The 14,553-nt window shown below is 56.3% G+C and overlaps 1 protein-coding gene across 2 annotated transcripts; it reads right to left on the reverse strand.

Moving 5' to 3' along the window:
• Positions 1–374: 374 nt before the first annotated feature.
• CADM4 (cell adhesion molecule 4) lies at positions 375–14,344 on the reverse strand. Of its 2 annotated transcripts, XM_045890397.3 has the most exons (9): positions 14,236–14,344; positions 5,056–5,202; positions 4,578–4,730; positions 4,250–4,384; positions 3,715–3,879; positions 3,496–3,586; positions 2,919–3,091; positions 1,954–2,082; positions 375–1,408 (listed from the first exon to the last, which is right to left on the reverse strand). In XM_045890397.3, exons 1-9 carry the CDS (start codon positions 14,297–14,299, stop codon positions 1,299–1,301), a joined length of 1,167 nt encoding a protein of 388 aa, XP_045746353.1. In that variant the 5' UTR covers positions 14,300–14,344; the 3' UTR covers positions 375–1,298. The 2 variants fall into 2 exon arrangements, with proteins under 2 accessions (XP_045746353.1, XP_045746354.1); XM_045890398.3 differs by lacking the exons at positions 375–1,408; positions 1,954–2,082 and adding an exon at positions 2,378–2,735.
• Positions 14,345–14,553: the final 209 nt, after the last annotated feature.

The raw sequence follows: 14,553 nt of genomic DNA on the forward strand, positions 1-14,553 counted from the left end.
AAAGGTTTTGAGCAGAGCAGGGACAGGTGTTGCCAGGAAGAGATGTGAGTCTTTGAAAGGTCCTTTGGAGATCGATGTCAGGGGTAGGAGTAAGTCAGGGGAAGGATCCAGGCCGTTGGCTGGGGATGGGGTAGCTCAGTGGCTACTGAAGAGACAAGACTCAGTGACTTTTGGCTTGTGGAATGGCCAGGAAAAAAAAAACCAATTTCTTGGAAGAGGGGAGGTGCCCTTGAAGAGGTAAGGACCCTCTCCTGGCTTGTACTGTCCACCAGCAACCATCTTACTCCTCTCCCTCCTCCCTCCCTTAGTTCAGTTCCCCTCACAACATAGTGCAGCTCTGGGCAGAGGGACAGACACACAGCCACCCCAGACACTTGTTCTCTCCTCAGTTTAATGGTGGTTAGTGGGATTGCCAAACCCCCTCCCCGTTCCCTCCCCATACAAAATGTGTTTGTTTGTTTGTTTGTTTTTACAAGAAAAAAGGGGCAAAAGCCAGGAATGAGGGGAGGGGGGTGCAATCTGATATTTTCATACAGATTTTTAATTTTTTTTTAATATATTATATATAAAACCATAGAGAGCAACGCACCCCCCAAACTCCTTTCCCTCTCCCTGGAGGGCCTGGAGGAGAGATGGGGAAGGCCCCCCCAGGAGTGGGTGGAAAGAGAGACAAATATGGATAGGACAGATATGGGGGGAGGAGGTGGAGGGAAGGGGAGCCCAGGAACCTGGGAATTGGAGAAAAGGGTTGGGGCTGTCTCCCTCACCGCCCCCATCGAAGTTATGACACAAAGACACAGAATCCCTGTTTCCATGCCCTCCCCCCACCCTTACCCCCACCGTGCAAACATGGCTTTGCAAAGAGGTGCCCAGAGTTCTGTGGAACTCCTACAATGGCTGGCATGGGGTCTGGGACCCCCAAAGAAATCTGTGTTCCCCTTCCCTGCCCACCCCACCCTTCCCAGAATCTGACCCCTTCCCCACAAGACCTGGTTCTGCAGCCTAGGGGCCCTGGCCTTCCCCCAGTTATCTTCCCCCAACCCAATCCCTACCGCCCTCCCTGGACTTGGGGGGTCTGGACCTTTGGCCCCTGCCCCCTGGGGGGCCCAGACCTCTGGGCCCTTGCTTCTGGCCTTTGCAGAGACCCAGGATCCGACACTCCCATCCCTGCCCAAGCGTCTGAGGTGTTAGTGGTGGGGGGAGAGGCCCACCATCCCAGACTCTGGTAAATGTCTTTGCAGCTGGCAGTGGGGTGGACCCCAGCCCAGGACCAGGCCCAGGCCTGGGTGGAGGTGGGGTCAGATGAAGAATTCTTCTTTCCTCTTGTGTCCGTCGCTGCCATTGAGAAAGGCTTCTCTTGCTTCTCCCTGCTCATCCAGGCCACTGGCCTCATGGGTCAGATAGGAGCCTGAGGGGTGGCAGACCCCCAGGCACAGGCGACACATATGTGGACCCAGGAGTTGGGCAGAAATACACGGGAAGACGGAGACAGACAAGACATACCAGGCGAAGAAAGAGGGAGAAAGGGAACATACAGGGAGAGGTCATCAAGTCCAGGGGATAGCAAAACAGGGGCAGAAAAGAGGTAAAAGCAGAATTAGGAAGACTCCAAAAGTTCACAGAAAGACCACCCTTATCCATTCTCTTGGCGGTGTCCCCTTGCTCTGCTCCCAACGAATCCAACAATTAGGAAGATAAATGTTTTATTCAAACCCACGGCCTTAATTGGCCTTCAACGTTTCACCCCTTTTAGAGTCGTGGCGGAAAGGTCCGCCCTTTTGGAATCTTGGCCTCAGGTCCCGCCAGATCTCGAATCCCGGATCTGGGCTCCGCCCCCTTATCACCTCGGCTGTACGCCCGCCCTCTTTCCAACCCGGACTCTAGGCCCCGCCCCCTTCCGGATCCCACAACCAGCCACACCTCTCGCTGAATTCAGACCCCGCCCCCACTCACCCTTCTGCCGTACTGAGCACCAGACCATGCCCACCAGCACACATATGATCAGAAACACCAGTAGCGCCAGGATGCCGCCCACAATGGCGTAGGGCACCGACGTCTGAGCCTCTACCACCGCACCCGGGTCTGCCAGAGAGACAGGGCGCAGGACCAGGTCATCGGAGGACGGTCCCAGCCCGGCCCCATCGCTGTGGATCGCTTAAACCAGTCCACACACTAACCGCGCTTTTACGTGCCACGCCCCTCAAGTTATTGCCGCTCCTGTCCCCTTGTCCTGGCTCCACTCTTTCCTGATGCTCCACTTCCACAAAGAATGCGCGCGTGTTGGTTTGCACACTGCCCGACCCAGCCCCTGAGTTCTTTTGCTAGTACTATCCCACTTTCTTCCCCCACCCCATTCCCCACAGAACAGAAACAGCACATCCCTTTTCTTTGGACGCCTTGACCCACAGAACCTCAGGTCCAAGTCCCTTTCCCCCTTGTCTAAAACGCTCCAGGTATTTAAAATGCTGAGCTATAGGCCCAACAACTTCCAAAATTCCTGCCCCACCGTTAAAAGGGCTAACCACATAACACTTATTTTGTGCTAGGGGCCATTTCAACCCCTTTATATATTTAGCTCATATAATCTTCACAACCCTATGAGGTAGGTGCTATTGTTTATTTCCACTTAACCGATGAGGAAACTAAGGCGCAGAGTTACCCGCAATAGGATGCTGCAGAGCCCAGTGTGAACCCAGACGGTCAATCTGGCCGCAGAACTCCAGGAATTCTGTTGGCTGTTGACCCCAAGGAATCACCCTTTGCACAGGCCCCTCAAACACCCCTGGCAGGTCTTGAACCATCCAATCCAGCTCGCCCATTCCCAAGGCCCCGCCCCACCCAGGACACCCGGAGACCTCCTCCGAGGCCCCGCCCCTGCCTTGAGCCCCGCCCCCAGGCCGGCCGCTGCCTGCCCTCACCGTAGACCACGAGTACATAGAGCGCCCTCGCGTGGCCGTGCTTGTTCGATGCCTCGCAAGTGTAGGTGCCATTATCGGCTGATACCAAGCCTGGCAGAGTAAGCGTCTCCCCGACCGCCTCGGCCCGCTCTGGCAAAGATTCATTCCCGCGGTTCCAGCGGATCTGGTTTGGTCTGGGCATGAGTAAAATATAGTGAGAGTTAGGGACACAGGTGCCAACATCCAATTCTGAGTTCTCAGTAATCTAGATATGTAGCATCTCCAAATAAGAGGGTCCTTACTAGCCAGCCCTATCCTTCCTGCAGTCCTGGGCCCAGCTTCCACCCGACACCAGTCTCAAGAATCCTAGCCTCCCGCCCCCCGCCCGTTCCACCGTCAGAATCCAGGAGTCCATGGCCCCACAGCTTCCTTCCTCAAGATCCACAAGCCCAAACGCCAGACTCCTCCTCCCTCAGGGCGCAGAAGTCCGGGCCCAGGCCCCTCTGTTCATCCAGTCCTCTCTTTCCCGAGACACAGGTGTCCAGGTCCCCGGTCTTCTTCTTGTCAGGACCCAGGAGTCTCGGGTCCAGCAGCTCACCTGGGGTTCCCTGTTACAGCACACGTTAGCACCAGCGTGTCTCCCTCCCTCACCACAGCTTGGGAGGCATGGATCCGGGCCGTGGGAGAGTCTGTGGGCGGAAATGAGATGGGAGAGAGGTGGTCCGGCTCATCACGCGGGGCTGGAAACCCTCCCGGGGGCAAGCGGCTGGCGTTGGGACCCTCCGGCCCCCCGGGTCCCGACCCGCCGGGCACTTACACTGCACGTCCAGCACGTACTGCGTCTGCTTGCTGTGTCCGGAGGGCAGCGCCTGGTTCTGCGCCTCGCAGATGACGATGCCGCCGTCGTCCTTGCGGTCCACCCGAAACCGCACTGTGCTCGCCACGCTCCAGACCTTGCCATTTTCCTGGCCGCTGCTCACTCCTGCCAGGCGGGGCGGGGAAGTTGTCAGGCCAGGGTTCCGGCTCCGCCCACCGAGGGTGTACCCACCCCGCCCCCCCGCCCAAACCAAGGCATGTCATTTGCCAAGCTCCGCCCCTTATCCACAGGCCTGGCTATGAGTCCTCCAAGCCACGCCCCTCCCCGAACCAAGCCCACCGCCCCAGGAGCCTCGTCCCAAAGCTCCCTTTCGCTCCCACGCCCTCTCCTCTATCAATTCATTCCGTAGAGGCGTATTGAGTGGCCAGTGTCCGCCTGTGCGCTCTTCTCCAAGCCCCGCCTCCTCTCAGTCCCACCTCCCGCCGGCACCTCCCCTCCCACCCCGCCCCGCCCCGCCCCCCACCCCAGGTAGTACCTTTCAGCTCCTTGCGGTCGCGGTACCAGCGCAGGACCGCGGCAGGGCGGGACCGCGGAACTAGGCAACTGAGCTCCACCTCGCCTCCCTCCACCGCCTGCTCCCGAACCTCCACCACGGGATTCTCTGGGGCCACTGCCGTAGGGAGGAAGGGGTAAGGGGAGGCGGTCAGCGGAGACACCGAGGGAGACTCACAGTAACTAGGTGGAACAAGGATCCCGGGTGGCAGAGGTCAAAAACAACCAGGTAAAAAAAAAACCAGGTTTCAGGATAAGAGAGAAGCAGAGGAGAAAGGAGGGGATGAGTCTGAGGAGGGGGGTGGCGTTACCCAATACAGTGAGCGTGGCAATCTGGTGGTGGGTATCCTCCGTGTAGAGCTGGCAGAAGTAGCCCCCCTCGTCCTCCAGGCGGGCATCTGAGAGCCGGATCCGCACGCGGCGGGGGGAGAACTCCTCAAGCTGGAAACGCTCGTCTTTCAGGGCTAGACAGAATGAACAGGAAGGGATGAAACTGGGGAGTCCTGGCCTCAGGGGCCCCGCCCTTCCGCCAGGAGCTTAGAGACCTGCTCTTGGCGTCCTCTCTCCAGCCAGCCATACCTGTGCCTCTAAGGGGCCCACCTAGTTACTCCCTTGGGGACCCAGAACGATTCAGGCCCTCCTGCCCGCAGGACCAGGAGTCCAGACCCCTAGCTCCATGCTCTGTCAGGACCCAAGAGTCCACACTCTCCGCTCTGTCCTCTTTCAGGACACAGGGGTCAGGCCCCAGCCCTCCTCTTTCAAGACAGCATTCCCTACCCCAGCACTCACCGCGGGTGCCGTTGAAGAAGAGGGTCTGCCTCGCTGGGTTCTGAATGACAACTATGGACCCATCATACTGGTGCAGACGGCAGGTTATCTCGGCCACCCCTCCCTCAGCCACGGTCACATTCTCTGTCTGTACTTCCTGTCCAGCCCCTGGGCCAGTAGACAGAGAAACTCGTTGAGGGCTGCAATTCCATCTTTTCTCTCTCCCTCTGTTCCTCTCCCACCCAAACCTCCATTTCCCTCTCATTCAGTTCATTGCACCCAACATTTCCTGAGGACTGGACTTCGGGAGATGGAGAAAACCTGCTTGAGAGGGGCTGTCAGTCAAGATCCAGTGGTATGTGCTCTAATGGGGGCAGCACAGGGCACACTGGGAGCCCAGAGGAAGGGGAGAGACTAAGGCCACCTAGGGAGATGGGTGATTAGAGAAGGTTCTGGAAGGAAGCTCCATTGGATCCAGATCTTACAGTGAGCAGGAATCACCAGGTGTGGGAAGCTGCTATGTGCTCACCAAATCCTGTCTTTCACACCTGGGCACACATTGTAGTTTGCCTGCAAAGATGGCCACAATATTCTTCCCATCCCTGTGCATGTCCTTTGTAAGGTGACTTCTCTCCTCCTCTCATTAAGGAGGCACTCCCACCAGGGGCGCCTGGGTGGCTCAGTCGTTAAGTGTCTGCCTTCGGCTCAGGTCATGATCCCAGGGTCCTGGGATCGAGCCCCGCATCGGGCTCCCTGCTCCGCGGGAGGCCTGCTTCTCCCTCTCCCACTCCCCCTGCTTGTGTTCCCTCTCTCGCTGTGTCTCTCTCTGTCAAATAAATAAATAAAATCTTTAAAAAAAAAAAAAAGGAGGCACTCCGACCCTGTGAATCTGGGCGGGCCCTGTGACTTGCTTTGGCCAACAGAATTTCCTAAAAGTGATATTGTCTGAGTTCTGGAGCCCAGGCCTTGCAGTTTCCATTTGTGCCCTCTTGCTGTCCTGAGACCATCGGGTGAAGATATCCCTCCTAGCTTCCTTGAGGGCAAGGGACCACATGGAGAGAGAAGCCCAGCCAGGAGCCAGCACCAACTGCCAGACATGTGAGTGGGGCCATCCTGGGCCCTCCAGCCCCAGGTGACTGCAGGCACATGAGTGACTCCAGCTGAGACCAAGAGAAGAACTGCCCAGCCAATTCAGTCCGAATCACTGACTCCCAGAGTCATAAGCAAATAACGCGACTGTTGTTTCGAGCTATCACGTTTTGGAGGGTCTGTTACACCGCTAAAGTTAACTGGTACAACACACGATTGGGCTCCATTTCCTAGGATCCCTTATACTTAGTTGGGGCCATGTGACCGATTTCTGGCCAATGGGATGTAGGTGGAACAGAGAGACACCCCTTCCAGCCTGGCTTCTGTCACTCAAAATCCTCCTTGCTGCCTGAATGGAGAGGACCCCGAGGAGCCTTAGGAGGACAGGATCACAAGCTGGAAGGAGCCCGGGGCCCTGACTGACTGTCCCCTGCAACCTGCATGCACAGGACTGTGACACGAATGAGAAATACACTTTTTTGTTAAGCCGTTGAGATTTCAGGGCTCATGTTATTGCAGTAATCCTAACATGATTAATCCATCAGAGGAGCAAGGTAGGGGATTAGTAAGGGGGTATTTTCAGCAGAGGCAGTAGCCTAGAGTAAAGCTCAGAGCTGGGATTAATCAGCATCAGCATCACCATCATCATCGTCACAGTCATCTTCAAAATCAAATAACCACAGAGTGGTAGCTGGTGTTTATTAGGCACTTGCAGTGCCAGGCTCTGTTCTAAGGGTATCAGCTATACAATTTCCACCTCATCATCACAATACCCGGATAAGGTAGGCACTATTATCAATCCCCAGGTTTTTTAAATTCCCATTTTAGAGATGAGACAATTGGTCCAGAGAAAGAAAATGACTTGTTCAAGGTAGTAGTCAGAGGGGCAGTGGGGAGGGGGGCAGGATCTGCATCCAGAGCTCTCTCTCATTCTACAGTTTGCTTTCACATCCCCTCCTGGCTGTCTGGGTAGAAGGAAATGTGCAAGAGGGGTTGTGGAATTTGCTAGTGAAGGGCCACAAACGCCAAGCTCGGGAGATGAGCTTTTATCCTGAAGGCCGGGGGAGGGAGGTTTTTAAACAGGAAAAGTGCCATGATCAAATGGGGTTATTTCCCTTTAAATGTGGGATAACTGTAGCTTCATGTCTCTGACATTCTGGCCCATTCATTCAAGTGTTTCCTGAGCGGTAGGTAGGTGTTTAGGGGCCAGGTGCCCAGAGATGAGTCAGATGAGATCCCTGCCCTGGAAGGCCTTCCAGATTTACAGGGAGGTACACACAAATCACTGTAATAGCCCATCAGAAGTGTTATGTTCCCTGTAAGAGGACTAGGTAACCTGATTTGGCTGCCGAGGGGTAGAAAAGATTAATTCTGGAGGATGGAGGCAGAGACAGCTGGCTTTCTACCTGGCATCCATAATTCCCTTTTCTTCTTAGTAAAAGAACCCTGATTGTATTTATGGATGCCCTATGACCCTCAGAAAGAGATATTTCCCAGACTCCCTTGCAGCTAAGTGAGGCCATGTGATAATGTTTTGTCCAATTTGATAGAAGGAAAAGTAATTTCTCTGGTAATTCATGTGGTAATTTTGGGAGGACTTCCTCAAGAAAGGCGACAAGTCCTTTTTCTTCCAGGTCACCTTTATGCTGCCTGGAAGTAGGATGTGATGCCTGGAGTTCTGGCAGCCATTTTGACAAGAGGACAAGGGCAGTAGGGATGGTGGAACTAAGAGCCAGAAGGTGCCTGAGTCTCTGGTGATGCTGTGGAGCTGCCTCAAAAGCCCTGGATGCCTACTTCTGGACTTCCCTTAGGTTTGAATATCATGCTTTGTGTATTTAAGCCACTATTAGGGGTTAATTTAGCACCTCCTGGCACATCAAGCTTGACATGTCCAATCCTGGCCCCAAATATTTTCCTCCCCATGTTTTCTCAATCTCAGTAAATATCACAACCATCCATCCAGTTGCTCAGGCCTAAAAACCTTTCCCTCACTCTCACATCCATTCCATCAGCAAGATCTATCCATCTACCTCTAAAAATCATATCCCAAATCTATTCATCTTTGTTTACCTCCTCTACCACTACCCTAGCCTGATGACACCATCTCTTACCTTGACCTTCAAGAGCTACTCATGGGGCTCCCTGCTTCCATGCCTGCTTTCCCTCAGGCCATTCTCCACACAGCAGCCAGATGGATTTTTCAAGAAGGTAAATCAGATCAAGTCACCTCTCTGCTTAAAACGCTCTGCAGGCTGCCCATGACACTGAGAATAAAATCTGGTCTCCTTCCCTGGGCCTTCAAGGTGCTATATGGCCTGGCCCCTCCCTGACTGCAGTTCCAACCACCCTCCCGCTACTTCTTCACTCCAGGCTCATTGGCCCTTGATGTTCCTCAGACTCACTGAGCATGGCCACCTCAGGGCCCTTGCACTTCCCTCTGCCTGGAATGTTCTTCGCCCTTGATCTTCCACGACTCCCTCCCTCCCACTCTCAGTTGGATCTCTGCTCACATCCACACCTCCTCCCGGAGATCTCCACTCACACCCCGTCCCACCACCTCCAGAACACTTTGTCATTACCATTGGCTCTATTTCTTCTACAGAAATGTCCCTGAAGTTATTTTGTTAATTTGCTTACTTGTTTATTGTGTTTGTCCCCCATCACTAGAATACACACCGCACACACCCCATGAAGGCAGGGGTGTCATCCGTTGGTTTTACTGCTGCACCCCTAGTGCCTAGAAGTGTACTGAGACTTGGTCCGTGTCTGGGAGATGGATGAATGAATAGCTTGTGCCAGGCAGGATTTCATTTCCACCTCACAACGACTTTGTGACATCGTCATTCTCCTCCTAAACATCTGGGTTGATCCCAGCTGGACCACTGGCCGTCTTTGTGACCTTGGGCAAGTGGCGTGACTTTTCTGATGCCTTCCATTTAAAAGGGGGTCGATGCCAGTGCCCGAAGCTCAGTGAGCCCTTCCTGCAAGGCTGCTGTTATTACAAGTCCAGAAACATGCCCGTGCACATGAAAACTGGCCTGTCTGCACATTTTGGTGCTTAAAAAAACAAACAAACAACAACAACAAACAAAAACCATCCTGAAACCTATCCATGGGTTCTGAACCTCTGGGCTAACCCAGTGCTACCCCCCATTTTACAGATGTGGAGAATGAGGCTCAGGGTTCCCAGGCAAGTCAGTGGCAGAAACTCAACATTTCCTGGGAGCCATCAGGACCTCGGTATCTCCCCCCCCAATTATTCCTCTGCTCTCTGCTTGAGGGTGCACATGGGGTGAGGGTGGGGGGCTTTTGTCTTGTTCCCTCCCCCTCCTGAGGAGTCAGTAACCAACAGTGTCTGTGCCTGGAATATTAATGTCCCAGGAGCTTTTGTTTCGGGGTTGGGGGGTTGGGGGGTGGTGAGGCGGGACTTTCTGGTCTGAGAGGGCTAAGCTTTTGGGACTGGGGCACTGGCCCTTTAAACTGTGTTGACAGCCTGGAGTCGTCATGGGGATGGTGCCTGGAAAAAGGGACTGGGGAGGGCTGGGGAAAGAGTGGCCGAGCAGGTGATATGCAGAGACCCAGAATCCAGCCCTCTCTTCCCTTAGACCCAGGAATCCAGCCCCCCAACTGCCTCTTCTCCCAGGATCCAGGAGTCCAGGCTCCTAGCCCCCTTCTCCAATCAGGATCCAGGAGTCTGGGTTCTTAGCCTCCTTCTCCTTCAACTCCAGAAGTCCTGAGCCCCAGCTTCTCCCCCTTCAAACCCAGGAGTCTGGGCTTCCAGCCCCCTCCTCCTTCAGGACCCAGGAGCCATGGGTCCAGAGTACACAGCTGCTGGATGTTTCCATGGAGACTAAACGGGGTGGGGGGAGCACTTCCTGGGTCCTGAGTCAGCGAATACCCAAGGGAGTCTCAAGGTCATGGTTCCGGGAAGGTCACAACCACCCCTTCTGTATCCGCTCCCCAGGGGGCTCATGGCTTCATGCCTCCTTCCCCCACTTCCTCCCCTAGGGAGGTGGTACATCCCTGCGTCCTGAATGAACCCCCCCTCGGCCCCCCATCAATGGCGGAGTCCGAACATCCTAGCACAAAGCATCAATTCTTCCCCAGCTCAGCCTTGTGAAGGCGCCTGTATTTGCAGGACCTAGGCATCAGGGTCCCAGCCCCTCCTCCCTCTGAAACCTGGAGTGGGACCCCCCAGCCCCTTCCTCTCCCCAGGACTCAGTAGTCTGTACCTCCATTCCTAGGAGTATGGACCCTCAGCCCTCTTCTCCCCTTAGACCCAGAAGTCCAAGACCCCAGCCCCCTCCTCCCTCTCACACACATGTCCAGGACCCTTAGCCTCCTCCCTCAGACCCAGGAGTCCAGGCCCCCAGCCCCTCCTCCCTCAGACCCAGGAATCCAGGCCCCCAGCCTCCTCCTTTCCCAGAAACTTGACTCCCGGGCCACAGTCCTCAACCCTCAGAACCACAGTCCTGCCTTCCCCCAGCCCCCTGTCCCCCTCCCATCTGGGGACCAAGCATCAGGTGGGGGCGTAGGGGTGAGTCAGCAGCCTCACACACAAAGTGGCCCCTGTGGCCCCCACGTTCCTGAGATATTCGGAACTCCCTAGATTCCAGGCCTCAGGCCCAGCGGGGGGGGTGGGAGATTACCCCTGGGTGTGGGGTCATGGGGGAGTTCTTGCTCCCTCCAGGAAGGGTGCACGCTGGCACTGAGCCCTCACTGTCCTATCCTCCAGCCCCAGTGCCCTCTATTCACCCCCTCCCAGGAGAGCCCAGGCTCTGTCACTGCCCTCTTGCCCCACTGAGTGCCTGCAGAGGAGCCTTGGGGCCCGGTTCCCAGAGGACCTATGGGCCTGGGATGGGTCTGGGGTCCACACTGGCAGGAGCCAGTGGGTGCTTGGGTCTTGGTGCCACAGGCCATTGGGCGCTGGCAAGTCTGACTGTCTCCAGTCCCCCCCCCACCTCCCCCACCCAGAGAGAGAAAGCTGCCTTTGTGTTCCCCAAGACGGGGATAGGCCAGGCTCGCACGACATTAACCCACCCCAGGCCCCAGCCCTGCTGTGTCTAAGGTCTTGGAATCCATTGCAGAACCTGACCCCTGCTCTGGGGACTCAGGCATCTGGCTCATGGGTGGGTGGGGGTCAGTGACAGAAACCTCCCAAGACCTGCACCCTGGGGTGACTCATAATTGGAGGGGAAGGTCCCCCTGCTCTCAGAGTGGCCTGTCAGAACTTTAGCAGGGAAAAGTGAATCACTTGGGAGGAAAACATTTGGGATCAACAAGCCCCCGCCCCCCCCTACAAAGCCCCCTAACTCTTAACAATCTCTCTGTCTTGTCTTTGTATCTGGATATCTGTTTCCTCAGTCCCTTTCAGTTCAATCCAATCCCTGGCCTGTGGATCTCTGGTTCTGCCTGCGTGCATCTGGGCAGGCAACGAATCTCCCTCTTTCTCACTTCCTCTCGCCTGCCCACCCTGGGCCCTTCTTTCCTTTGGCATAAATCTCATCATCCTTCCCCGGTATTCTTGGCAGATATGTAAGCCAGGAAAGAGAGAGAATTCGTTTTTGAAAGGGCACAAAGGGACCCCATCTTCCATCCCCATTCCTGCTGGCTGGCCAAGGACAGAAAGGGGGTGATGAAGAGGAAGATGAGGTGGGGACCATGGGCAACCCCTAAGATCCGGTGGCCAAGGTCATTCAGAAATATCCAGTGAGAAGGAAAGCAGACAGGGCCCTCTGACAACATGTACTCTGGCTCCCTAGCTCATGCTATACAGAAGTGGAAAGTGAGGCTCAGGGAGTGACAGGGGCTGACATAAAATTACACCAGGGAGGCCTAGTCCCTCGGTTCCCAGTCCAGAGGGCTCCCCATGACACCCAGCTCTCTCCCAACTTGTAAAGCCCTATGCCGTTTAATTTAGAGAAAGTTTACAGAAGGGATTAGGGTGCCAGGAAGCAGTGACTTTAAAATGAAATGAGAAACAAGCCTATCGAGCTACCTCCCAGGAATGCTGGAGAAAAGATTCTTGAGCCGGGTAGGCAGTCATCTTAGTCCACCTTCTGATTCTGAGAATCCATCCCCATGACAGTCTAAACTGTCAAGATTCCAGATGTCAGAGGTGTCAAGATTCAGGATCTCCTGGAGGTCAAGATCTCAGACTTCTAAAGATGTCAAGAGGCTAGAACCCTAATGCTATCAAGGTTCTAGAATTTTAAAGGTGTCAACATTCTAAAGACTTTGGGATTCTAGGATCCTGAAGGTGTCAATGTTTTAAGATACCCATAGGTTCTTTGTTTCCTGGACTCTTTGGTTCTAGGATTCTATGAACCTGGTTTGGGGGGCCTAAAAAGGAAAGAAAGAAAAATAAAACTGGATGGCAACGTAGTTAAGGTACCAAAGCGCTCATCTGGGAAATTGTGGCACGTTTGTTCCAAAGAAGGAAGAAATGAGGAAAGTTCCGAGCAATGGCAGAAGACTGTAGAATGAAGCAAAGTGCGGCACGAGAGGTCAGCTTTGCCCCTCGCCTTGTCCTGAGGAGAGGAAGGCTCCTTCTCAAACCCTGCGGGGGGGCAGGGGGGCGGGTGTTGTAACCTCATCCCACTTGCCAGAAACCCCTTGGGAGGTCTGAGCTGGAGTTCCCTTTCAGGTCCCTGAGTTCAAAATCCTCCCTTTACAGAAAGGGGAACTGAGGCCCAGAGAGAGAGAAGGGTGCTTGACATCCACCGCTGGGGCAAATGGCAGGGGGCGGGATGTAAATAAACTCAGGCCCCCCAGCCCTGTGCCATCTGGCTACAGGCCTCTCCCAAATCTCTGCACCGCTTCCTGCCCTGCTGCTTCCCAGTCCTCCACTCCTCCTAAGAGCGGCCTTCCCCATCAGGGAGGAGGGGGTGACCTGTCGTAGGTTTGAGGCACCCGCACTGTGAGAGTGTGAGTGTGTGGGTGACGTTTCCTGACCTTGTCCCCAGCCTCAGGGTCACCCTCTCTTGCAGGTCTCCGGCTTTTCACAGAGTGTGATGAGGATATGCGGATGGACCCCTGGATGTCCTGGAGCAGGGGGGGCTTCTCTGGAAGTTATGGCCTGGGTGTGTGAATGGTTGGGGAGGGGCAGCATTTGCGAGGCATTTGCTGAATCCACGTGTGTGCCCACATGCCAAGGTTCCTCACACACTTCCCCACACACATACATACACACACATTTCCCTCCAAGGCCCTTCAGGGTGCCCTGTCTGACTCAATTCCTCTCCAGGGGCACAGAGGGATAAAGGGATGGAGGCATGAAGGATTGAGATGGGGGAGGTTGTAAGGGTAGAGGGGGGAGGCAGAGAGACAGGGGACAGGGACATCCTGGGACAGAGAGGGGGATAGGTGGGGGGGGGGAGTGAGGAAGAGAGGTGACAGAGGGGGCTAGAGAAACAGGCAGGAAGGATAGGGGATAGAGACAAGGGGATGGGGCAGATGGGGGACAGAGAAAAAGGGACAGAGAAACAAGGGTGACAGTGAGACAGGGACAGAGAAGGAGAATGGGGGCAGAGAGGGAGGGCAGAAATATAGAGGAACAGAGAAGGGGGAATAGAGAGGATGATGGGGGGGCAGAGTGACCCAGTAAAAAGGGACAGAGACCAAGGGACAGAGGTGGGGGACAAAGACAGGATGGAGAGGTGGGAGACAGGGAGGCAAGGAGAAAGGGGGACAGACAGGGGGACAGGACTTCCAGACTGAGGGACAGAGGACAAGGGTAGGGGGACAAGGAGAGAGACTGAGGGACTCAGAGACAGGCGGACAGAGGGACGCAGAGACCGGACAGAAGGACCGCGGGACCGGCCCGGAGAAGGCGGGCTTGTGTGTGGGGGGGTGTTCTCGGTCCCTTTGTCCCCGCCGGGATCAGGGCCTGTGCGGGGTGGGGGGACTGCGGCACAGCGGCCGGGGCCCGCGCCCCCCTCCCCCCGCTCCCGGCTCCCGGCTCCCGGCCCGCGCTGCGCTTTGTCCCGGGGAGGGGGCCCGGCCCGGCCCCGCGCGCATTGTTCGGCCTCTGCGGCCCCGCGGCAGCCGGGCTGTCACCGCAGCGCGCCCCCCGCCCCGGCCTGGCCGGCCGACCCCGGCCCCCGACCCTACCTGGCCCCGCCGCGGCCGCCCACAGCAGCAGCAGCGGCCACTGGAAGCGCCGGGCCCGGCCCATGGTGCCGCCGCCGCCGCCGCCGCTCGCTCCCGGCCCGGCACCTGCACCGCCCGCGCCGCCCGCCCCGCCCTAGCCCCGCCCCCTGCCCGCCCGGGGGCGGGGCTCCGGGGGCGGGGCGGGGCCCAGGCCGGGACGAGAGAGGCGGGAGACCCAGGGGGGCCACGAGACGATGGGGAGGGGGATGGTGGGGGTGCGACCCCCAAGAGCTGGCGGTGCAGGGGGTGCGGGAGAATGGGAGGGTGCCGGGTGAGGGC

Source organism: Mirounga angustirostris, unplaced genomic scaffold, assembly GCF_029215605.1.
Source record: "Mirounga angustirostris isolate CCGP_5_RB_7025 unplaced genomic scaffold, mMirAng1.0.hap1 SCAF_16, whole genome shotgun sequence".
In the NCBI taxonomy this organism is placed as follows: Eukaryota; Metazoa; Chordata; class Mammalia; order Carnivora; family Phocidae; genus Mirounga; species Mirounga angustirostris.

Coding starts and splice junctions, on each gene's coding strand:
- CADM4 (XM_045890397.3), bottom strand. CDS start 14,299: ATGGGCCGGGCCCGGCGCTTCCAGTGGCCGCTGCTGCTGCTGTGGGCG. Junction 4,731..5,055: donor CTTCTTCAACGGCACCCGCG/GTGAGTGCTGGG, acceptor CATTCTGTCTAG/CCCTGAAAGACGAGCGTTTC. Junction 3,587..3,714: donor GTACGTGCTGGACGTGCAGT/GTAAGTGCCCGG, acceptor TTCCGCCCACAG/ACTCTCCCACGGCCCGGATC.